This window comes from Cyanistes caeruleus, chromosome 8 (assembly GCF_971803275.1).
Source record: "Cyanistes caeruleus chromosome 8, bCyaCae1.hap1.1, whole genome shotgun sequence".
In the NCBI taxonomy this organism is placed as follows: Eukaryota; Metazoa; Chordata; class Aves; order Passeriformes; family Paridae; genus Cyanistes; species Cyanistes caeruleus.
Genome location: NC_141708.1, coordinates 14,881,926 through 14,907,050, shown reverse-complemented (window position 1 = coordinate 14,907,050; position 25,125 = coordinate 14,881,926). Strand labels below are relative to the sequence as shown.

Sequence of the window (25,125 nt, the reverse complement as noted above, 5' to 3'; positions counted from 1 at the left end):
TGCTGTGTCAGTCAAACTATTTTATTACTGGGTCTCTAAAAGCAAAAAACCAATACACCAGAAGAATGCTCTAACACAACATCAGCATAACTGGTTAAAAATCCAGAGGGTATAGCAAGAATGTCTGACATACTATAGCTGTATAAACTCTGCAGTTGCCAGCTGTTTCATGCCAACATCTGCACTAATAGTGGATTATCAATACATTCATTTTTTAATTTAAAATACCAAACCCCAAAAAACAAACAAACAAACAACAAACCCAATTCTAGATAAATTTCTTAAATTTACTTCACAGACTCAAACCTGTCTTCCCAAAGCTATGAATTTACTTAGAGTAGGAACAGACCTAGGCACACTGCAGAGAGTTTGACAGAGATACTTTTCTAAATTATGCTTATGCCAAAAACTATCCTTCTTTATTCCAGTATGTGGTAGGGGATTAAGAATGTCTACTCATCATTCCCACGGCTCTCTGAGATGTAAAAAAGCCAGATAAATATTACATTTCATTTTGAATAATGTTCCAAAAGTAATTCTTGTTTTATTGTGCACATAACTGCTCACCTGCACAGGTCTGTGTATCTGGGAATCAAACTGAACATTTGGTTGGTCTTGATGATCTCAAAGGTCTTTTCCAGCCTAGCTGATTCTGTGATTCAGGGATTACGGGACAGAAGAAGTGCTCTTGGGTTGAATTATATCATTACATTATATATTGCATTTCTTCATACTATGGCAAATGGCCAAGAGCATTGAAACATCCCTTTCATTAACATCTAACTAAATTAATTGCAGTGGGTGCTACGCTCAGCTGTCATGAGTTATGTAACCATAATGTGGTCAGTGAAACTAAGCTGAATTACTCCTCAGAACATCAGGGCTGCCAGCCTCCTTAGATACCCAGTGGGTTACTTAAAGCCAGAGTTGAGTTTCCTGATACTGTTCAGGTGCTTAGGAGTGACTTAAATACAGTAGTGTTTCCATCAAAGAACAAAGAGTGTGTGCTGCATTTGAAGTTGCTTCTTCATCTTTATGGAGCAACAATGTCAATAATTGTCACAGAACTCTATAATAGACCCTGCTGCCCCTTAAGAGTTTTCAATCTTTTTACATGTTAAGATAAATCATAGTCCTAGTGATATGTAAAATGTTACCTCTAGACCAGGTTTTGAGAACATCACAAGTGAGGAATTGCAGAACAGTAAGACAGAATTTGCAAGGGAAACCTTTCACAATAAAGCACCTCCACAAGAGAAGAATTTAACATTTCAGTCCTGGTGAAGCAGAAGTCCTGGACAGCATCCAGCAACCAACCTGAGCAGAAAAACTGCAGCTTAATTTCTTCACTTAAAGGGAAGAAGCTTTCCCACTCCAGGCTCCCTCCCTCCCAGGGCAGCCCAGTGCCAGAGCATTATCTCCTGCAGTAAAGGACACCATTTCACACATCATCTCCTCCCTGGCCAAAGGTGGTAAGACAGCCCCACTTCCTTCAAGCCCTGGCTGTTCCCCAAACACAGAAGAGGGGTTGCATTTCAGAGTGGCCAAAGTGCCGTGCATTGCCAATGATGACAAATTACCAAGACATAATGAAGTAATATCAATCACCACAATAATGAAAGGATCAAATAGGATTTTTGTGTTAAAGGGGTGTGAGTGTATTGTTTGACCTGAGTTTTGTTGTGCACAGGTACCCCGAAACCCCAATCCTGCTCTTCCTGCTGACATTTACCTGCCCACCACAGCTGCAGCCTGGGATAATAAGCAAATTGCCACTCAGTCCTCATCAAATCTCTAAGTTCAGCCATCTGTATGTTCTGAACCCAGAATGCATGGCTGGGCTCTGAATTTCCTGGAACTTAATCAGATGATTCTGAGTAAAAGCAAGATGCAGACACGTGGAAATGTAAGGGGAAAATGCATTTATAAAGGTTGTTAAATGATTTATGTCATGCTAGTTGTTTTAATGCTTAACTTAGTGCATCTAGGGAACTATTTAATTAAGTTTTCTCTGAAAGATCCCAACTATTACCATGTTATAACAGGATTGGGAAATGTAACTATATTCTCAGTTGAGGCTTTAATATAAATATGTAATATTGACCTGCCTGCCTCCAAGTAAGATACTAAGGAATGAAAATTAATTAATTATTATTATTATTATTATTTTCAAAGACAATTTGCATAAAAGTTCTGGAGAACTAGTAGTTAAGATTTTGTTCAACAAATACTCCTCATGATCCTCTTTTGAACCAGTCAGTCATTATTTGGAACCTTCATATAAATTTGATTAGGAAACATCAGTGAAATTATTCCTTTGTGCTATCATGTTTATTTATTAAGAATGGTGAAGAAGTCACGTTTCCTGGAACAGGGCAGTAATTAAGTTACACTAAAATTGGGGATTCTCCTCTTCCAGTTCTAAGATGCTTTCTGGCAGTACCAAAGATTCTCTGTCCTCAATTTTCTTTAAAGTTTTGTTATATGAACATTTTCTACTTTATACTGGATTATTTTGTGCTTTATCTTTGCTTCCCTCCCTGTTTATCTGTACTTGTTCACAAAGATGTTGCTCAAATAAAACAAGAGGCATGTCTTTATGTCAATGAAAGACCTCATGTCCTTAGGCCAATGAAATACCAGGGTATCACTCACTTTTACTGTATTATGTAATTACCAACACACACATTCAGGTGCCAGGAATGGTGCAAATGAACCAAGATAAAATTGTGTATAGCTGCATACATTTCACTCAAATTACAGCACCATTAGATTATTCCCTTTTTACTAAACTCAGATCAGATTTGAATAAGAGCTGCTAGATATTTTTGTGCTATTTTTGCAATGATACATTTTAAAGAGACCACAGACGTTGTGAAAACCTTGTAGTTCAGAGCTGGGCAGCATTTAGGCTTTGGTAAGCAGGACAGCAAACTCTCTTCACTGCCATAACATCCAGGCTTGTCTTGCAGAAATCTTTACTATTCATGGTAAATACGACAATCTTCTCAATCTGTCTGGAGAAGCTAAAGGAAGAGACTTTTTCTATCCTGAAAGCTGAAAAAATATATCCAAGAGGTTGAAAAAACCAAAATTATTCCATTAGTATGTATCCCTCATCACCCTTGACCTTGGCTTCAGCCAATTTATATTACTCATGTAGCAGTTGTCCATCTATATTTATATAGAGCCCCAAATGCTGGGAGTAAAAAGACAGAAATAATCTATTCATACATATATACAAAGTTGTAAATACATCTATTGGTAATTTAAATGGACTAAGCTATACATGCTATCCCTCAGGTCAGTTCTGAAGTCTGAATTTGATTTATCCATCGACAGAGAATGTGTGTGTCATGCCTGTGGCTATTTCAGCCGTTGGGAATGATTCCAGTCAGGAAATCACTTGGGAAAGGTGTGATTTACCAGAAGACTGTTTTTGCATTGGTTCAAAGGTCTATTAGTAAATACACAGGAAAATTTCAGCTTTGGAGGTACAATACTAGAGAGAATTACAAAATGCTGTAATTCAAGGCACACAACTCCTTGAAAACATGAAGTGTTCCTTTTCTAAGTACCATTAAGAGAATTAGAGTAATAAAATGACCTTATTTTAGAATCTGATCTATCTGGCCCACCTTTGTTAATTAGTAAGAAAGTTACTAAATAAGTAAAACTCCCAATTTCCTTCAAGAAAGGGCTTGCTAAGATCTGAAAATCATGATTCAACAGGTTTCCTTATGGTTATGACATATCAGAGAGAAACAAGTTTATAAAATACATCTGAGACATCAATTGCATCCCATCTCTGTAGGCCAGACAAGGGATACAAATTTCCAGAGCTGTGAGTGGGATGTTGAAGGATCTCTCATTAATGGCATTTGTGTGAAAAATCTAGAGTGATCTTTCTGAGGAAAATAAAAATATAAAACCCCCAACTTTACATGAAAAACAATCTAATTGAAATATTTTATTCAGTCAATCTCACAGAAGTTGCGGGTAGAATTTCTTGAATTCCTAGAATTCCTGCTTTTGAAGGGCTCATGTCTCAGAAATATGGAAGGTTGCCTCCCTCTTTTACAAAACACACAGCTGTGTGTTTCACTGCAAAGTGCATTAAGGCACAAGAGAAATATCTCTCCTTTAGTCTTGCAACATGTTAAGCATACCCCAGGTATGTAACAGACAATAAATAAAATAGCAGTGTAAGCGTGGCTGGGATTAGAATACTGTTACCATACTCTGGAGTCTCTGTCATGCTCTTTCATCTCACTCTTGACAGCCCACTTGCCAGTTCACATCATAGTTTGAGAAAGATCTGCCAGAACATCAGCTACACATGAGAACAAGAAACCCAGGATCTATTTCTTATTAACTTGCTCTTTGCATTGATGAATCTCAACAAGACCTTTGAATATGGCTTGTGAGTACTGACCAGTGCAGAAACGGAGTGCAATGTCTAACATTCCTTTCCCATGAATTCTTAATCTGTCTTCTGAAGGAGCTGGCAAAGTACACATTCTCAAATATTCCCTGCTCTTTGTCTGCTTTAATCCTTTGCTTGTGTATGACTGTGCTGCATGTTAGAAAAGCCTGGAGAGGAGGTCTGCCTCTAACCACAATTATCTAGGTTGTAGCAATTTGGCACATACCGGAAGATGAATGCAGACTGTGTAATAAATCCTGGGAACTCACCCCAGCATGGCACTGATGGAGTTAAACACAGTCCCAAGTGCTGTGATTGCTCCACCTTTATATTTTATCTGACAGTTCTCTTTCTCTCCTTGGATTGTCATGTAGCCCTTTTGCTCTGTCTGTTCACATTACACAGTAACTCCTCTGGTGTCTCTTTCAATTTTTTCCATGCAAATGCATTCCCTGTCATACATTAAAATTTGCGCACAGAAGATTTCCTTAGGCTCACTGTTGCTTTGCCACACCTACTATTATTAATAAATACTTAATAATAAAAAATATACTGATTAGTAAATATCTGGCCAATATATCAGGAACATCTGCAAAAGTTGATTTTCACCATATAGGTCTTAATAGACTGTTAGGATAAAATTTCCCCGTGGAGGACCACTGAATTCTTCCATGGCTGAACTGGTTTCAGTGTTTGTGTCAGCATGCAGAGGAACCTCCAGCAACACAAAGCAGTGGTGACAAAGGCTTTGCTAAGGAAATAGATTCTGATTTGTGAGAAAAGACCATACCTGTCCTCAGGCAGGGGCAGACAAAGAAAACATTCCCCCTAGTACTACAGGTTATATTGCTACATCCATAAAGAATTGGTGGATCTCTTAATCTCCACAGAGAATTAGCAGGTAAGGTTTGATATGAGGACATGCGAGTTTTGCGACTGGGAAGTTAACATATCCCTGAATAACTCTTTAGTGCTCCTCCCCTTTCCCCAGATGATTTTGGATGTGATTTGAGCTGACACCCACAGTTGTGTGTTTGAACAGCTCTATTCAGTGCTAGGTTACAGTTTACACATCAGCTTCCCAGACCTAAAAATCATGAAACACATGATTATGTTTGTCAGCCCATCCTCAGTTTTTACTTCATTATGAAATTTATCAGAAAAGAAATATTGAGCACTTTTTTTCCCCTTCCAGATCTTTTAAATGTACACAAAAACTTACTGGATAATATGCATTCCTCCTAGAGGATTTGTATCTCTGTATCAGCAATAGCTCATAAAACAGAAAAGATTATTTTTAGAACTTTGCACAACTAAGTTCTTGCTTGTTAATGTATGGTTTTGTCCTTTTTGATTTTAAAACACATAAAGGCAACATAAATGAAAACATATATAAAAAGATCTCCATGATCTATATACTTTCCACAGAAAATTCAAACATTTAAAATGAATGAATTCTGAAAGGAACAGCTTTGAGTGTTATTGACTGAAAAAGCAGATGGTACAAGGATACATTAGTGTCACAGAGCATTACCTTCATCCTTAGGAGCAGAGATGGCATCTCAGTGATGCACTGGGCTTTTTTCAGTGCTTTCTAGGTGGTTCAAGTCCTAAAACATAAAACCCCCTGTTTCTTACTGAAGTTGTGTACCAAAGAAATTAATGTATCTATGATTTACTCTTTGCATATAGATTGCTTCTCTAAGGGGAAAATTCAGCTTAAAGCTGGTAAGTAATTTAAATCTCACCTAGAACCTTAAAATAGGGTGTAAGTATGACTTAAATAATGCATGAACCTTAAGCTAGCCTTTGCAGAAGGATAAATTCAGTTTCTTTAACCCTAACACACTAGAAATGTTTTCAGTTATAGGGATGATGAAGGTTTGGTACATGAAGATACCTACTTGCTCCTTTTAATTTACTGTCTTTACAGAAGCCTGAATATTTTTCCCTTGCATAGCCATGTGGAATATGCTTATAAAAATAATTCTTGAGTATTTTAAAACAATGTTTAAAATTATCCAAACCAATCTGTGCCAGCTCCAGATTGTATCCTGTAAAAATTTGGTGCAATTAGAGAATCTGGTGCTTTTGAGATCTTATCACTCTCTACAGCTCTCTGAAGGGGAGGTTGTAGCAAGGGCCCTTCTCGAAGGTTACAGGTGACAGGAGAAGAGGAAATGGCCTCCAGTTGCAGCAGAGGAGGTTTAGATTAGAGATTAGGAAATATTTCTTCACTGGAAGGGTGTCCAGGCACTGGAGCAGGCTGCCCAGGGAAGGCGTGGAATCACCACTACTGGAAGTGTTCATAAAACAAACTTGAGGACATGGTTTTGGTGGTAATATGATGGTGCTGGGTTAAGAGCTGGACCTGATGATCTTGGAGGTCTTTTCCAACCTTAAGACTCTGTTATACTAAGGGCCACAGTGTCTTACTCTAGGTTCTACCATTCCCCAACCAAAAAGCAGCAGCAGCCAGGATGAGGCAGGGTGGCAGCTCCCCCTTCTCTCCCATCCAGCCAAAATTTTTACAAGAAAAACAAACTAGAAAAAAGTCCCCACATGAACAAACCAATAAAAGGGATCCTATTCATCACAGAAATATATTTCATGAAAATAAAATTATTTTCATTAAGCACATTATTCTGAGTTTACAGCAGTCTTAGGACAAGATATTTTGCTAGACAGTGTGCAGGGATATTAAATACCTTTTTCTGGCTTCGCTCTGAGGTCACCCTTGCCTCTTACACCATTTCCCATCTTCTCAAACACACAGGAATGGACAAGCCTGTGTCACTGTGTGACTGTGATGGAACCAGGAAGCGTTCCCACTTCAGTATGACATTTTAATCTTCATTAATTTTCACCTACTTTAAAAGAAACTCCTCAGGACAAAATTCAGCACTCAAGGTCTGTGTAAGTGTTCCCCAGGGTTTGCTGTGCAGCCAGACATTGAACGTGTGTCTGGATGGCACGGCACGGAGAGCAGCTGTGCGCCAGCAGGACGGAGGATAGGTGACCATGTGAGTCTGTCTGCTGCTTCCTGACCAAGGTTAAAATAATTTATACTAAACTGCCATCTGAGACTGGGCCTTGATCCAAGCATGCACACCAGTCTGCTGTGATCTTCTGCTAAAGAAGCTGAGAGCTCAGGGCCTTGCCCTCAGCATAGAGAAATAGTCCGTGTGCCTGCGTCTAAATTTCTCGTGCATTTCAACAAGAAGGTGGCATGAAGACGTGCCCATGGCAGCACAATTGCCTTTGGAAGTGGGATGTACCTGCTCCCTCCAGGAACCCACTCATCACGCCTCAGAGAGACAAACAGCACAGCTATCCCTTAGAAATAAATGTGAGATTCTGGAGATCTCTCCAGACTGTCCAGCCTTTCTCTGCCTTGCACCATTTACCTCGCGATAATTTTGAACCATTCACATAAGAACTTCCATGAAACCATGGGGAAAAATCACTTGTTCCTGTATATCTCTCACCCTGTCTTCTATATCATAGCTGGGGGAACATACAGGAGCAATAGGGAACTTTAATGTGTGATGCTATTAAAAAAAAGTAAATAATTTAAATAATTTAGTTGCTTTAGTTCCAGAAGTGTTTTCTATTACAAATCTGTTATTAAAAAAAAAAAAAAATATTATTCTGAAATGACAATCCAGCTTCAGTAAACCTGGTGAGAAACAGTAAACTGAAATTAGCCATGAGAGAGCTCATTTTGTTCAAAATGGCCAGCAGAATCATTTACTTTGACAAAAATATTAAATAAGTATGAAAGTTTACAGACTTCAAATATGCTGTTGTTTATATACTACTATGTATTACAGGAAGATGGCAAAAGATGATTTGCCTGTAAATGTTTAAGTTGATAACAAGGTAAAAAGTTATGAACTGAGAAAGTGTTCTGACAATACCTTATCTAGTGGGTGCAAGATGATTCAGACTTGACATGAAGGGTCCATGTGACAAAACGTTGACTACAGCAATGCATATGGATAAAGGCATTACAGGCACCCACAGTGAGCACATTTGGATTCTCACTTCACTATTGTTCTGATGAATAGAACCAAAACAATTCCCTTCCAAGTGGCAAATATGCCTGCTTTGAATAATCCATTCAGCCCTAGTCAAACTTGCAGATGAGCTTTCAGAGTCTGTGAAGACAGGCTGAAAAAAACAGCTTCTTGCTTATTTATTTAATATTGAAATGAGAATAGACAAGCTAAAATGAGGTCACAGAAACCCATTTTTGATGGGTCCAGTTATGACTCAAACTGTGATTTGCCAGTAAAAGAGGGAAGAGCCAGTGAAATGTCTTTTGAGTAAACTGGAGTAGCTGATAAGCAGGGCTGGGACCAGGTAGGCACTACCTCTGTCTGCTTCAGCTCTGGAAGTCAGGCAGACAGTATGAGCCATTTGCTAGGTTGTGTTTAGAGACAGTGGAGAGAACAAGGCTTCCAAAGAAGTTGATATGTCCTGCCTATCTCAATGGAAAATTTTTTGATTTAAAGTCTTTTGCCTGTAAGGTCAGTTGTTGTCTCTGTGATTAGCTTAATTTAGATGGCTAACATTTAAATAGCTGTAATTAGTAAAGATTAGTACTTTAAATGCTCCAACTGCTTAATGAAATACAGATTCCTCTTCTGAAAGCCAAGTTTGTCAGTGAAAGTAGTTAGTGCAGATTTCAGCTGATGGTGAAAAAAGGCCAACATCCAACACTGCCTGTTCAATGTGAGACCAAGTTTAGGCACAAGGGCATGTTGAGCTCCAGAATACTGGTAAATCCTGACTCCTCCTCTATTGGTCATTTCTGGAGATAAGATGGGACTTCCTTGTGACACAGCCTTATGTATCAAAAGAAAAAAAAAAGAAGCATGTCACATTGAATATTTATAAACCTAATGTTTCAGGCTCAATTTTTTTTCTTGTGACAGCTTAGACAAGTGGAAATAGGCTGGTTATTTGAGCAGAAATTAAATGAAACACAGTGAGAAGTGGCAGGTTTCCTCTTCTGTGTAGGTTAATGAGACCCTGTAGGACAGCAAGAAGGTGGTTTTAGCTGTTCTGATTAGCTTGACCTAAAAGCCACTTCATGATTCACACATAGAAAATGTAATTTAAAATGATCAAATTGATGTTCAAATAAAGACTAGTTAACAATAGAAATTTTGAAATACCCTCTTCACATTATCTTCTTCTCCTTCCAACCCCATGCCAGGTTTTATTGAATATAATGTTCTGGGCTGTGAACAACTCCCACCAGAAATTGTGCATGTTTTAACACACAGGAGAATTTTTCAGCACTCTTGCAAGTCACGTCTTCAAATACACTGGCTCTAAATTCAGGACGAGCACGCCTCAGCCTTTCTTGTGCCTCCTTGCTGACCTCCACAGCAGTTTGTTTGAGGGACCCCTGTGCTTGGCTTGCTGGTGCAATCTGTCAGGGAAGGAGCTTGCTAGAAGCCTTCACTGCACAGCAGTGCAGTGCTGAATGCTTGCTCTGGGGAAGCTGGCCTGGAAACACACTGGGAATTCTCTTGTTAGAGCTGAACACTGTCCCTGCCAGGTTTTGTCCTACTGCTAGCTATTTTCATTGGTGGTGCAACTTCATTGCTGATAGGGGAGCTACTGGCATTTTAATCAGGGTCATTTCATTCTAATCTTTCTGCTGGTGAAAAGGTAAAAAAAGGATATATTTGATCCAGCCTTCTAGCAAGGCAGAATTTTTCTTGTTGAATACTACAGAGCCAGAGAGGTAAGACACTTCAGATGATTTGAAACTCAATTCTACAAACAGTGGTTTGAAATGAAACATAAGCTGCAGGTTCTGCTATAATGAGAGCAACAGTTTGGACAAGTGAAAGAAAGCTGGGACATATATATGTAATGTAAATCTGCACATTGTACTTGTAAAGAATTTTCTTTGTGTGTTTTAGAAACATATTTGGACAAGGGATATCAAAAAAGCATAGGAGCCAGTTCCTTTTTTCCCCTCCCCATTAGTACATAGCCTGAAGTCTTTTCTAGGCCAGAAAAAATGCATCTCCTTAATGTGGTCATTGTCCTATAGCAAATTAGTAGAGATCATCAAATAATTCATTCTACTGAAGGCCATTTCCAATCTATCTCATTAGCACAATGTTCAATCCAGTTAAAGCTGAGTCAAACTGAAATGAGCAACTAATGGACTGAAACACTGCACTTTTTTGTATAAAAGTTCCTGAACTCAAAATGCAATATCTCAGATACAAGATCAAATTATAGATTGCAGAAGAACTCCAGAAGAACTTTAAAAATAGATTATAGTGTATCTATGCCTGATTTCTCCTGGGAGAAAAAAATACTGTAAAGGGATTATATTGACAAAATGCAACAAAGACCAAATCAAATTCCAAGTTAAATCTCGGAAAAGATTATTTTTTTCTTGTATATCTGAATATTATAAAAGTAGAGATTAAAGAGAGCCCCACCAAATACCATCCAGGCCATATTTAAATTAGAAAGCAACAATAAAGCTTTCCAGAATATGACTGGTGGGATTTGTATCTGTTGATGGATGAGGTTTGCTGTGTAAGGTATGTTCTAATACTCCTGTGTAAAACAGAGTCTCACATTTCACTCTGGATATCATCCCTACAGTGCTCTTCTGAAATTCTGGCTACCAGTACCTCTCCTGGTGTCACAGACAAGTGATTGCAGCCTGCAGGGGTCCCAGGCCATGCTCAGCACACATCTACACGCTCAGTTACAGGCAGATATTAGGTGGCTTTGCCAAGCCAGTGGGAAGCAAATGAAATCTCCCCAGACAAGCTGTCAATTTGCTTTGCCTGGGGTAATAGACTGTGCAGTTCACTCCGTGGGCTTATGCAGGGTGGACATATGCATGACCATGTAATTTCTCATTTCAGAACTGTTGTTTAACTTAAATGGCTTTCACAAGGGAAAAAACAAAAACAAAAAAGCCCAGACATCTGTGCTGTTCTCTTTAAAATTGTCTTGAAGATTGGTGGGAACTGACCCTATAAATACAAGTTATTTAGTGCATAGAAACGTGGGATTTTTGAACCAGTAACTGCCATAGGAAAGCGACACAAAATGCTTTAGAGCCCTGGTGCCCAGCAAAAAAATAAAAAAGAAAAAAAATTATATATATATATATATTTATATTTTTATATATATATATATATCTGCCAGGAAACTGCAAAACCAGCATCACAGCAATGATGGTAGAACCCTGAGAAATACCAAACAACAACTTAGCAAAACAAATTTGCCTAGCTTATCCAAAAGGCTGGATTGTAATACATTTATCTCTAAAGAGGAGAACACCTGCTCACCAAGAACAGTCTTGGTGGGCATCAGAAATACCCCCTGGAAGTGGAAGACAGGGTTTATATTGTACAGACAGTACAAGTTTTAACATAAACTATTGAAATGAACAGTACTGAATAAGTCTCAATTTGCTTTCTGGAGAATATTTGTTAATCAAAAATGATCACTGGTCTCTGACATATCAGTCAGAGTAGGTGGTCACTTCTGGCCTCCAAACCCTAAGAAGATGAGTTACAAGTGGCTGCTCTCAGGAATGCATGATGCAGCAAAACCAGAATTTCACTCCTCACTAAAAATGGTCAGAGTTTTGAAATGCCACGAGCAGCAAAGAGGAGAAATGGCTACATTATCTCTTTGACAAGTTTGTGCATTTAAATTCTAACCTTATTTTATATTAATTTTATTATATAAAATAGATTTGTATTGACCTTCATTATATCAAGCTATTTCTGGTTTATCAAAACAATTTTACTCATGGCTAAAATGAGAAAAATTACACTCACTTTATCCATGAAACAAAATGAGAGCTTCACATAACAGTAGGCAATCAGAGACCTGGAATTTCAGAGTCATTTGGTACAATGTTTCTCATCAGATTTTTAATATACGACTGTAAAATTTTTATATAGCCATGACATGTCAAATATGGGGGCCTTCCTAAAATCTTTGAAAGTATGAAACCATCAGTGTACCTGGGGCTTAGTACAAGAGACCCTGCATCCTCCCAAGAGCTAATTTTAGTGTCATAGTTTATAACCTAGAGCTGAAAGAAAATGTTTTTGTCCTTCAAAGACTGACAGTGAAAATTTGCTTCTCAATATATGGTGATTTTTCTCCCATGTTTATAAAAACAGAAATTGAATGTTTTCTAGATTTTATTTGCCCACAGTATTTGTGAGGAAAATGTCTATCTTGTTCAAAATTTTTAATTGTGAAAAAGGAATCCTGTGAGAAGAGGAATCCTTTGGGAAGCTCTAGCTATAATAGCAGTGCCTGTAGCTCGTGTTCTTTTGTGTGTTTATGGTGGCTTAGTTTTCTTTTATTTTGAAGGAGAGATATCCTCTCTTTGTGACCAAGTTGTTTGTCTCACAGTTCAGCTTACATTGTTTGACATTTCAGGGAGAATGACTTACAGTTCAGAGGCATTAGAGTTATGATCATCACAAGCTTTTATTTTGGTGAAATAAACACATTTCTCTGTCCATCCTCTTGCCTTCCAGCACTGACAACAAAGGGGATGCTGACAACTGTCAGTGCTATTAGTGTGCACTGGGGAAAGAGAGGGGAAAGGATAGAGCAAAGAGCTTTTACTATTATTGTTGGAAAATTTCTTAGTCCAGTAACAAAATACAACAGGTGAAAGCCCCAAATTTCACAGTTACAGTAACTCTATTATTCAAATCAAATTTTTGCAGTCAGCCCTCATGCTGGAATCTATCAAGATTAAGCTTAAAAAACCTCACACAGACTGATAGCATTTAGGAATGAATTTTTCCCTGTGTAGAATGGAGTCTCTTGCAGTCCAGTGAAGTTTATGAAATTCAAGTAACCTTTGGATAACTCAGCCAGGAGTCAAGAAGTGACTATATCTGTCCCTGTCAGGAATCTCCAAAAAGGCAGTGTGCTGTAACCTCATGTTCAAATTTCAGACTTCCTCTGTATTGCCATCAATGTGACCTCACAACAGAGTAACTGGCTTTACATCACTGGGCAGCTGCATCACTCTTTACAGACAAGAAAAAAGGCAAACACTGCACCAATTATTAAAGAGGGTAGAAGGGAGGACCCCAGAAACCTGTCAGCCTTCCCTGTGTGCCTGGGAAGATCATGGAACAGATCCTCTCAGAAGCTCTGCTAAGGCACATGGAGGAGATTTGGGACAGCCAGCACGGCTTCACCTGCCTGCCCAGCCCAGGGGCCTTCTGTGATGGAGAGATTCGTCAGTGGGCAAGGGAAAGGCTCCAGGTGACATTTGTCTGTATTTCTGTAAAGCCTTTGGCACAGTCCCCCACAACACCCTTCTCTCTGAACTGGAGAGAGAGTGGTTTGATAATTGGATTGTTCAGCGCATGAGGAATTGTTGTACAGTCACATCCAGAGTGTCGAGGTCAATGGCTCAGAGACCTGACTGACACCAGTGACAAGTGGTGCCCCTCAGAGATCCATACTGGGATAAAATTTGTTTAAAATCTTCATCAGTGACAAAGCTGTTGGGATTTAGTGCACCCTCAGCAAATTTGCAGGGATCACCAAGCTGAGTGGTGGTTTGACACACCTGAAGGATGGGATGCCGTCAGAGGGACCTGGGCCTCATGGGCTTCAACAAAGCCAAGTGCACTTGGATCAGGATAATCCCAGACATGAGTACAGATTGGGAGAAGAAATCATTAAGAGCAGCCCCACAGAGAAGGACTTGGGGGTGCTGGTGGATCTCTTGGAGGGGCTGGACATGAACTGGCAGTGTGCACTTGCAGTCCAGAAAGCCAAACATGTCCTGGGCTGCATCACAAGCAGTGTGGCCAGCAGGGTGAGGGAGTGGATTCTGTCCCTCTGCTCCACTCTTATGAGACCTCACCTGGAGTGCAGTGTCCAGCTCTGGGATTTTTGGCACAAGAAGGACAGGGACCTGTTGGAGCAAGTCTACAGGAGGGCTGGATAAATGATCAGAGGGCTGGGACGCCTCTGCTATGAGAAAAGCCAGAGAAGGCTGGGTTTGTTCAGCCTGGAGAAGGAAAAGCTCCAGGGAGATCTTACTGCAGAATTTCAGTGCTTTAAGGGGGTGTACAAGGAGGGCCTGTTGCAATAAAACAAGGGCTAATGGTTTTAAATTCAAAGAAGGTAGATGCAGACTACATATAAGGAAGAAATTACTTACAGTGAGGGTGGTGAAGCATCGGAACAGATTTCCCAGAAAGATGGTGCCCCATCCTGGAGACATTCAAGGTCAGGTTGGATGGGGCTCTGAGCAACCTGATCTTGAAGTTCTCCCTGCTCCCTGCAAGGGTTTGGGCTAGCTGGCCTTTAAAAGTCCCTTGGAGCCCAAACCATTCTATGACTCTCAGATGCCTGCTTTCATCCTTGTTGAGTTTTGCAGCAATGTTCTCTTTAACATTAGCAACTTTTTTTCGTCCCCACTGTATTGCCAGGAAAGAAAGGATGAAAGCAGAAATGACATTTCTGCGCCTGCAAGACAGCACAGCTGACAAGATGCTGTGTTGGTGACAGACTGAAGAAATCTTGTCTGGATAATACAAGGCACAAAACAAGCCAATATTCACCCTTCAGTATCACAAAATAGATATATATGATATTTTTCCATACTCTACTCATCACATTTCTTACCTTAGTGATTTGTTCTCTATAGCAGTTAATGCTGGTCTTGGTAAATTCTGACCTCTGCCATGTAAGAGGACCATGAGCTTTTGTCAGCTATCTGAGGGCAGAAAATAAAGGTCAATTGTCTCTTTGCATCATTCCTGTAAACCACAGCAGTATTACAGTGGTCTAGGTAGTTTAAACCAACCATAAGGAGAGAATCTGCCAGAAGTGCTTCTGCAGTTCTGAATTTAGCTTCAGGAGACAAATAAATACAAACAAATCTGTATGTCAGGGGCAGCACACAAAAAAGAATCTCTCTCATAATAGCAACCTATTAAAATACACATAAAATAAGAAAGGAAGGGGAATCAAAAGAGAAAAAGAAGCTATTTTTTTTGGTGTAATTTCCTCTTTATAACTTCAATTTTGCATTATCAATATAAAATTGAACTCATCATTACTAAGGAACCTTTAAAATACTCACATAATTTTCTTCTCCCCTGTAGTTTCCATGAAACAGATGCATGTGCCTATTAAGTTATATTTTATGATTCATCTGGGGCAACTTAGCTCAGACATATTCTTTTTGTGTGCTACAAGAACAGCACATAGATTGATTTTTTTTGGCAAATTAATTCTTAGTGAATGACAGAGGAAGGACTTTAGTCCCCAAGGTCATAAAATTATTTCTTCTACTGCATGGCAAGCCAAAGCAATGCATAGCTAGGTTTTGTAAGCAGGGTACAAAATTAAGGACACATATCCTGACTGCACTTAATGCATTAACAGAAAGCAGTCCTATAGTATGGAGCTAAAAACAGGTTCAGCTGTGGGATGGCAGCTTTAATTGACAGTCTGCAGGTGGCTCTCTATGGGTTATTGCTTCTCTCTAGTCACCAACTCACTTATTTTTGTAGCCCTCCAAATGTGCCTGAATGCTTCACTTCTGCAAGGTGATGCTGAGAGGGCCCTGACAGCTATAGCTGATGCATTTAGCCCTGAGTTTCAGCAGTAAGGTGGTGGCTTCAATAAAAGTATGGAGGAGCTCCTGGGGTGATGAGCCAGAGCATGCTGTAAGGTCATCAATCCTGATCACTGCCTGGGAACACCTGGAACTAATAGTGTGAGATGCTTTTTAGTGAAGACAGAGTGTATGACATTGCATTATATAACAAGGAACTTACACTTCGATAAAACAAAGCCAGCTAAGAAGGACCAGGCTGGTTATCTTGATACTCAGGTTGTTTCCCCCATCTCTAACATTACCTTAAGAGGCTTGAATAGCAGAGACTCTGCTCCATTTCATCATATATCTGCAACATAAACAGTTCTATAAGCAAGTCTCCATCACACAGGTCATTAGGGTTTACTATGATCTAAACAGGCAATAGCTTTAGCCACTTTGTCATATACCATAGTGGAAGTTATTTTTTTGTATCGTGTTATTTATGTAACAAGTCCCAGGGTGCTTTATGAAACTTTAAGGCTCTTGCACCTGATGTTTGAAATACTGACCATACCATATATCTGGTAACTTTATTTCTGGCTTTTGCAGTTTGCCAGACAGTTGTGCCATAGTATTTAGTTCTCATGGAAAAATACTGACTTCTAGAGGAAAAGCTAGCTGTAGTTACCATTGCTAACAAAGTAAGTCAGAGATGTCCACTTGAATCTTCAGCCAGTAAGAATCACGTTTCTTGAACTTGAAAGGGAAATCATATAATCACAGAATCACAGCATATGCTGAGTTGGAAGGGACCCACAAGGACCATTGAGCCCAACCACTGGCCCTGCACAGGAACATCCCCAAGAGTCACACCAAGTGCCTGAGAGCACACCCCATGTGCTTTGTCCAAAAGCTTCTCCAACTCTGTCAGGCTGCTGCTGTGACCCCTTCCCTGGGGAGCCTCTTCTAGTGCCCAGCCACCCTCTGGGGGAAGCACCTCGTCCTGATATCCATCCTAAACCTCCCCTGACACAATGTCAGGCCATTTCCTCAAGTTTCCATACAACTTCCCCTCAGGAGGGGTGTGTGTTCATTTAACTCCCTTTTATTATATGAGAGTAGGAATCTATCTAACCAAATGCCTTTTTTCTCTCAATATAACGTACTTTATCTCCATAGTAACACAATATAAATAAAACCATTTAATTTATGAAATTATGTTTTTACAATAGAATTATAGTATATAATATAATAATTTTTTCTCATTTTGCATTTTTCTTCTAAATGCATTCAGATAAGTATAAAAAGAAAGCCTTGTGACTTAGTTAATGTAAGAGCATATATTGTGGCACTATCCAAGTAAGTGACAAGTTATAAGATCAGGGAGTAATGAAAGGCAGTCACCTCATAAACAAATTGGAAATCACTCTTTTCTGTAAAGTATGCAAAATCTCAGGATAAAATATCTCAGTTGTTCATTGGCACCAAGAATCAAAATCACCTCATCTCTCCTGGATGAAAGGATCACCTGAAGTGACCACCTCAATTATTAAATCTCAGCTTTATAACTTCACTGTGTTATTTGTCTTTGTCTTGGTGTGTCTGCAAAATTAAATCTTCCAGTGATTAACGATCTCTTAGTCTATATTTGAATTAGCATAGGTCCAGTTGGTTTTAAGCCAATGGTATCATTTATGCTTCAATAATTCTTTTCCTTTCCTTGTGTTACTACCCCCTGCAGCCCTGATTTATTTTCTCTAAACAAGCCAAGATCATATTTTATCAAACTTTATTCTGCCTTCAAAAGTTGTTCTATATTGTCCTTTTGTACTCTTCAGGTCAAATAGAAGAGGTCTAACATCAAATTGATATCAGAATGCTTTTTTTTTTAAAAAAAATAGCTAACCAGAGCTGTTTATTGTGCTGCAGATAAACTTTAAATAGTGTCTAGTATTCTGGTTTTGCTTTTTTTTTAAGTTTGCCTCATGCATCTGAGAACAGTTTTTACTTTTTTTCTTCCCTATTACATTAGTGACTCACAAATATGTTGAGACTGTTCAAATGTTGAACTCCAAATGCATCATTATTACTTTCCTTCCTAAATGCATGGCTTTCTCATACCTCCTTTGTTCAGTGAAAAAATCTTTTACTTACTATGGCTAGATATTCCTCCACTGTGCCATTATTAGTAATATTTGTTCTAAAGCCTGTTTCTGGAAGGTCAAAATCTTCCATAAAGACAGTAAATCTTCCCTAATGCTAATATTTCTCTTTCTAATAACATTATGGAGATCTTTATCCTGTGCAAATTAAACTCTAGGGGGCTAAAGCAGACAACATTATCCAAACCTTTTTCCGATCCTTCCCTAAATTGTTTTTTAGTCAAACTTATCCATTTTATCACATCTTTATTTTTATTTTTATTTTTTTAAGCCTAGAACATTATACATTATAATACTCTTTCACTACCCTGCCTTTTATTTCTATCTTGCCTGAACAATGTGTATTCTTCCTATGTTGCACCCTATCATTATTACTCTACCTCAGCTGGGCTACCCTAATTATATCTGGCTTGACACCTTGCATCATAATTCAGTTTCATCTCTTTTGTTGCTCAGACAATTTTAATTCCTATACTAATATTTCTACTGCTTCTCAGTAGTCTCAGGTGGTCACCTAGCTAGATTAGGAATATTTCATTTAAGGCACTGCTCACCTGACTACTGCTGTCACCATCTCCTTCAAATTTTTCTCCTTCAAATGCCTCAAATGACTCTTTCCCTGCAGCACCTTCACTGATTTGTGCCACTGCCTGTGGCATTCTGAGCAGCCAGGGGTGGAGCAAAGCAGAATAGAAAGCAAATGCCCAGTCCCTCCTAATAAGGGAAATCCACAGGTGTGAAAAGACCCTAAGAAAAGAGGACAAGAAGAAAATATGTTGAAATTCAAAGTCAGTAATTTTGAAAGCGGGTTCTCTTGTTCATCAGAGCACTCATGTGAGGAGAGAGCTGGTGGCATCCTTCACCCCCTGGTAATTCACCTGCTGAGGGTTTCCATGGTCTCTGCAATTGGTCTCCCTTCATCCTCCTCTGTAGAGGAGCTAGGATGATGTGGGTTTGAAGGAGCACTGGCTTTGATGTAAGGAAGAATAGAGACTTAGATGTTTGCACAAATTGCTTGAACGAAATGATCAAATATCAATCAGTTAATAAAGATATCTCTGAGATTATCAGGCTCTCAGAAATGAAGCTGCTGCCTATGATGCTGCATAATTCCATAATAAAGTGCTATTTTAAATTGTTGTCAGCAGGCAAAACCTTGTTCTGGCAGGAAAGTCGCAACATGTGCAACAGCTTTTTGCCTACTTAGCATCCATATTTCTACATTTGAAAATGTGAGAAAATTGTTATATTACTTACAGATCATGCATCAGCTATAGAGGAAGGTATTTGGGGTTTTTTATGCTTGTTGCTGCTGATTATGCTTTTTTTAAAATTCTCTAGAACCCCGTGGCAAAAATACCTTGTCATTCAAATGAAGAAATAAATTCTAAAAATTAAAAAGATCTGACACTGGAATAGAATATAATTATTTAGACAAGAGAGATTTCTTAAAGGGCTTGCATCCCAGGCAGAAAAAAATTCTGTGGAGTCAGATGAAGGCAAATAGTGAAGTCAGAGCTGCCAGTGAGGATAAAAATGGTAGGATATATTCTTTGTGCAAACATTCAAGCAAGAAACAACGTTTTGGTAGGAAATGAATGGGACAAATCTGACCTTCATTATGCCAGATCCTCTGAAATATTAAATAGGGCAAGAACAGAAATAAGGATTAAGGCTGTTTTTGCTGTCACTGGAGCAGCACAAAACAGTCTTAGTGGGGACTGAGATCCAGCTGTAGGACTCTGTTAATTAAAATAGCCACTATTAAGGTATTTACTGTCCCTAATAATCATAGCTATGCAATTTGTACTAGAGTAAACAAATCATGCTTTAGAAGTTCCCAGCTGACTATTACAGCCTAGTCTGTCAGCTGTCATTTAGTTACAAAACCAATTTTCCATGTAGTTTATTTGCATAAACAACAGTTTTTTCAAAGAGCTTCACAGAAAAAGAAATCACATTAAACAAAATTAAAATTAGGTTAAAATAATGTTAATAAACTGACAAGCTCCCCAAAGCCCAACTAGTCAAAGATTTTTTAAAAATTTCATGCTGAGTTTTTTTGATGTGTTCACCTCTCTAGGCAGACTTATGCTGTGTTAAAAGAATGATCATTAGTGCTTCTTGAATCCTGTTAATTATGCATGCGCGTGTGGGTTATTTGTAATTGGTCCCTCTCCAGATATTCTCTCATCTCTCTCTGTTTTCATGAAAATTTAAAAAATATCTACACTGACTATCATTTACTCACTAATATCTCTCTCTGTTTATATATTTCAGGCATCCTGTGCTGATGTGGGCCAGACTGGACAGATATTATCACATTAATTTCATCTGGATGGACAACTTGCATCTGCCAGCTTGGTGGTATTGGGCCACTGACTGTTTTACCTCATTATAATCATAGACAAGGTGCAATGAATTTTTAGTTCAAACACAGAGCACTTTTCATACCTGGCACACACAGATCAATGGATTAAATCTACCTGAATAAGAAAGAGACCTTGTACAAGGCACTTGAGGACTTTTCACGGGGTTAGAAGCCAGCAGGGTCATTGTGCAGTGCAGGGGTTGGGTGAACAAATCAGAGTGTTCAACTTGCTCTGTACAGTCACTCTGACATATCCACTTGTGGACATGATTTTCTGAACCTTAGAGAGTTTTCAGCCTGTCAGTGGCTGATCTGTTTCCCAAGGGAAAGTCTTTTGGGGAACTTTTCTCTCTCAAGGACTGTTGTGTAAGATTTTAGTTCTCAAAACAATGACACAGATGTTCCGAGAGTTTTTTCCCTTGTCCCACCGAAGGGATGAGAGAGGTGTTGTTCCTTGTACCAATCAGGTTAACCTGTATTGGAACACCTTATAAAAAGGACTGAAAACCCTGAAATAAAGGCTTTTGCCTCCTTGGAAATAAAACCTCTGCTGCTGTGATACTGAACTCATTGCTTCTACTTCGTATCCTCTAGTGACACAGTCTTCCCTGGCCTTCATTAACATTTCCCGTGCCTTCACATTTTATAACACATATCAGAGAGCTATATTTTCTAGGCAGAAGCAATATTTTAGTCTCTTACACAAATTTAGTTTAATTTTTAAATAATATAAGCTTTTCCTCTGCATATTATCCCAGCATCTTTTCTGACCCATGTCAGAAAATTTTGCTCCTGAGATATAAATCTCAACGAAGATTGTAGCTTAGGGAACATTGCAGGGAATCCCATTACAGGTGCAGTGGCTAAACCATGGTTTGCTGCTGGAAAATACTAAAGGATGGGCTTGAAAATCCCCAGATTTCTGTGGAAACATCTTTTAATGTGCACCAACTGCCCTACAGGACTTTAAAGAATTGTTAACAAGTAAGTTTTAGATAATACCTGATCTCATCTATAAAATTTGCATTGCTCTGAAATCCCTAGTGAGCCTTTACCTCTGATGTCAGATGAGTTTCATGGAGAAAGGAAAATATTGAAGCTGCTGACTAAAGAAACATAGCTAGATTCCCATGCACCTTTCTCTCGATGATACTGATGCAATGAAAATTCGTCACTGCAGATGGCATTTGCAGGTATGGCAGAGTCACAAGAACAAGAAAGGTCTTAAACTGCAATGAATGGCTTTACCTTTGGGGAAAGAGAGACTTCTCTGTTTTATAGAATATTATTTCTTTCACATATCATTCAGCATATGCTTATCCAACCAAAACTGGTCTTGTTATTTATATTTCACAATATTTCAGGCCAGGATTTTCTTTTCTTCCCCAGAGCTTTAGCTGAACTGCTCTTGCTTGACTGCCTCAGAGCCTGCATCTGATTGCAGAGTGACTGTGCTTTCACACTGCTCAGATAAAGGGCTTGCACTGCAGTCGTGACTTGCATGGGGCTGGCTTTTTATACCTTCCTTACGTCTAGACCTGCGGAGATGACGACATGCTGATTCATCCATGAATAATCAAAGTGAAGTCCTAGACAGTCTCAAAAATAGACTTCTTTGCTCACTTCTGTTAACCCCAAGCTTCCTGAACAATATTGAGGTGTGGGAAAATAATAGTGTCATAATATGTGTTGTGTGCTGAGACCACGGGAGGAGACATTACAATAGGGAAGGGAATAAGGTTTAACACAAACAGGAGCTCACCTGTCTATTTTTTAAGCCAGTTATGGCTTTCACCTTGCAGTTGAACAGATCATCCTTTGATTCTCACTGCTGCTGTTTTGATGCCCAGCTCACCGCTCATAGAATCACATGAATTCAAATTTGTAGTATTTACTTCCCATTTAGAATACCTCACATGCACTAAAAAAATGCAGAATGTTTCCTTTTGTCTTAAACCCCTTTAATAAATTTTACCCTTTTCCCTGAATAATATTTTTTTTTAATTGAAATGAGGTGCTTGAGCATTGGCCAGTGGGAAGAGGGACGCTGAACGCTTTCAGGGTTTTACAGGGCAGTAGAGTACGGAAGGACACAGCAGCTGGGCAACTCTGAAATATCTATTTTCCTCTCACTCTACTGTCCCAATGGAATGTCAGGAGTTTGAACTGAATGATATTTGTTTCTCTAATGATTTCATTTCAGCACCTACAACTGTGCATAAACTTTCACAGTTTGTCCAGGAGACCAATTCATGACTTTCCTTTAAAAATCAGGCTGAAGATATTTTATTTTCCCTGTAACTCATAAGCAATGTGTCTACAGATTGATGTCCATCCTTAGTTTTATGGAAAAAAAGTCATATCAGGCAGCATCTGGAATTTATTGTTTATGAATTGGAAGATTTTATCAGTATGTGAGACCAAAAAAAATTTAAGTATTTGGTCTATCACATTAATTTTGTTATTACTTCTGAGATGACTTCTCTCGTATTCCTCTAATATTCAGCCAAAATGATTGTTGTGTTTTTATTTTTACATATACTGTTACAATTATTTTTAGAGTTTAGAAAAACATGTTGTATCCAGTACTCTTTTATATTAAATTAAAAATTACAATAAGAACTATGAAATAAAGAACTGGCCTCTGTCTAAAACAGAGGCTTCTGTGAGGCCTTTTGCACCACTGATATTTTTGTTTGTTTTACAATTTACAGACTCTAAAGTGAGGTGACCTTCCATCACATAAACTGCAATGAAGCTTAGGGGTGGCCTTGGGCTCTGATATCAGCTGCACCTCAGTTCAGTAATCTTATTGTCTCTCTCAAAATTAGGTCATCCGGGAGCCAAGTCCTACTTCTTGCCCGTGGGGATATTACGTACCCTCTCTGTCTATACAGAGAGATCTAAATGGAACTGGTCACCCAATATCTGAAGAAAAGATTCAGGTTAACAGAAATCAGTTTTTCTACAAATGCCAGGAAAGTGCATTATTACTTTTGATGAAATAATATTGTATCTGGCTTATGATGAAAATCCAGGCAGCCCCTGTGTGCTGTCTTGTATACAAGAGAAAAACACAAAATGACTTTCTGACCCCAGCTTTGTGCTGAGGAGCCACGTGACACGTTCCATGAAAACTAACATGTGTAAAGGATCATGTCATTAAATACAGCTGTTAAAGACCTAGAAAGTGAACAATGTGCTACTGACATATAAATAATACCTTCTGTGCACAGTTAAACATTGGTGCTATTTTTGCCAGGTTTTAAGCTCTTTTGAGGCCAACTGGAACAGCTGAAATGGAACATTAAAAAACTGTTTTGATGCTGGGGCACAGATGGCTGTAGCCCAATGTGTCAAAATAAATGTTTCATTTTTGGTCTAATGTGCAAAAAATAGACCTTCTCAATTACTCCAATAATCACAGGTGCAATAAATGACTCTCTAGCTAAGAAGAGCTATTTCAGATGGGCATTCAGAGAAATTCTATGTATTCTATATCCAACAATATGAAAAGGTAAATTACCTTAGACCATTGACTTACTGCCTTTGAAAGGGTGCTAACAGCCACAATCAAGCCTGGAGCTTTAATCTTCTATTTGGCAACTGAATTTCACAAACACATGATTGCTCCTTATGACAGAGACAGTTTGAGAAGATGCTGCAGACAACAGATCTGTTAACTTTAAATCAGTGGCATATGTATGCTTGGGAAATTCAGAACGGCTTGAACAGACTTCAGCACTTAAACACTTTGTCCGGACTTTATTCTAAAGGCTTTGATGAATAAACAGGGGAGTCAATCAAATACAGGTAAATTGTTTTCAGAGCCAGCATCTGCCCAGACTTACACGTCACAACAAACCAGGTGCATCCACCAGTCTCTGCAGCGCTAGGGAACAGCCATCAATCAGTGTCTTGACTGCTGTGTTTGTAGCTCAGAGAGCAGCGTCTCCCTGCTGGAAAGGGACAAGCCATCAAGGCCAGAGCCACCGCTGAGCTGGTAAAGAGCTCTGAGGAGAAACTTCAAATAACCCCCAGAAAGCAGTGTGGGGGAAGATACCAGCCAGGCAGGAGACAAATGGCTTCAGCTGCCAATACTCAGGCTTCTTGCTTACAACTACAGTGCAGGGCTTTGTTTGTGAGATGGAGCCACGTGAGAGAGGGAATGGTAACTGTTACGCTACAGCACAATGGTAAAATGATTCTCGTTGTCATAACCAACATTTTACTTCCCGTGTGAAATTTAAATCTGCTCCAGCTGGTGCAGTGACAGTTCTCACAGACTGTCAGGGTGTGGGAGGGAGGGAGAAAAGCAAAGCCAAGCCAAGCCAAGCATGCTTGCAGCTGAATCTGGAAGGCACCTCTCCTTTTCCCAGCACGGTGCCCTTCCAGGCTGCTCTGTGCTGCTGTGGCAGAGCTGTGGCTTTGCATTGTTTCCTTCTCAGGGAGATCATGACATTTCTGCTGAAGATACAGCACTGTCAGTTTTCCTTGGGCACTGCAGGACAGAAAGCAAAGTGAAGTTCCTTTGGCTATAAAGGACCTGTAAGGATGGAAAAAC

General features: G+C 39.1%; 1 protein-coding gene across 2 annotated transcripts; it reads right to left on the bottom strand.

The window, feature by feature from the left end:
- LOC147651883 (uncharacterized) lies at positions 1-24,517 on the bottom strand. 2 transcript variants are annotated; one of them, XM_086901199.1, is made up of 7 exons: positions 24,413-24,511; positions 18,745-18,937; positions 16,349-16,395; positions 15,567-16,197; positions 15,107-15,197; positions 5,961-6,036; positions 1-3,057 (listed from the first exon to the last, which is right to left on the bottom strand). In XM_086901199.1, the coding sequence occupies exons 1-4, from the start codon at positions 24,433-24,435 to the stop codon at positions 16,023-16,025; spliced, it is 438 nt and encodes a 145-aa protein (XP_086757325.1). In that variant the 5' UTR covers positions 24,436-24,511; the 3' UTR covers positions 1-3,057; positions 5,961-6,036; positions 15,107-15,197; positions 15,567-16,022. The 2 variants fall into 2 exon arrangements, with proteins under 2 accessions (XP_086757325.1, XP_086757326.1); XM_086901200.1 differs by lacking the exon at positions 5,961-6,036 and having other exon boundaries at positions 15,988-16,197; positions 24,413-24,517.
- Between the last annotated feature and the right edge of the window lie 608 nt (positions 24,518-25,125).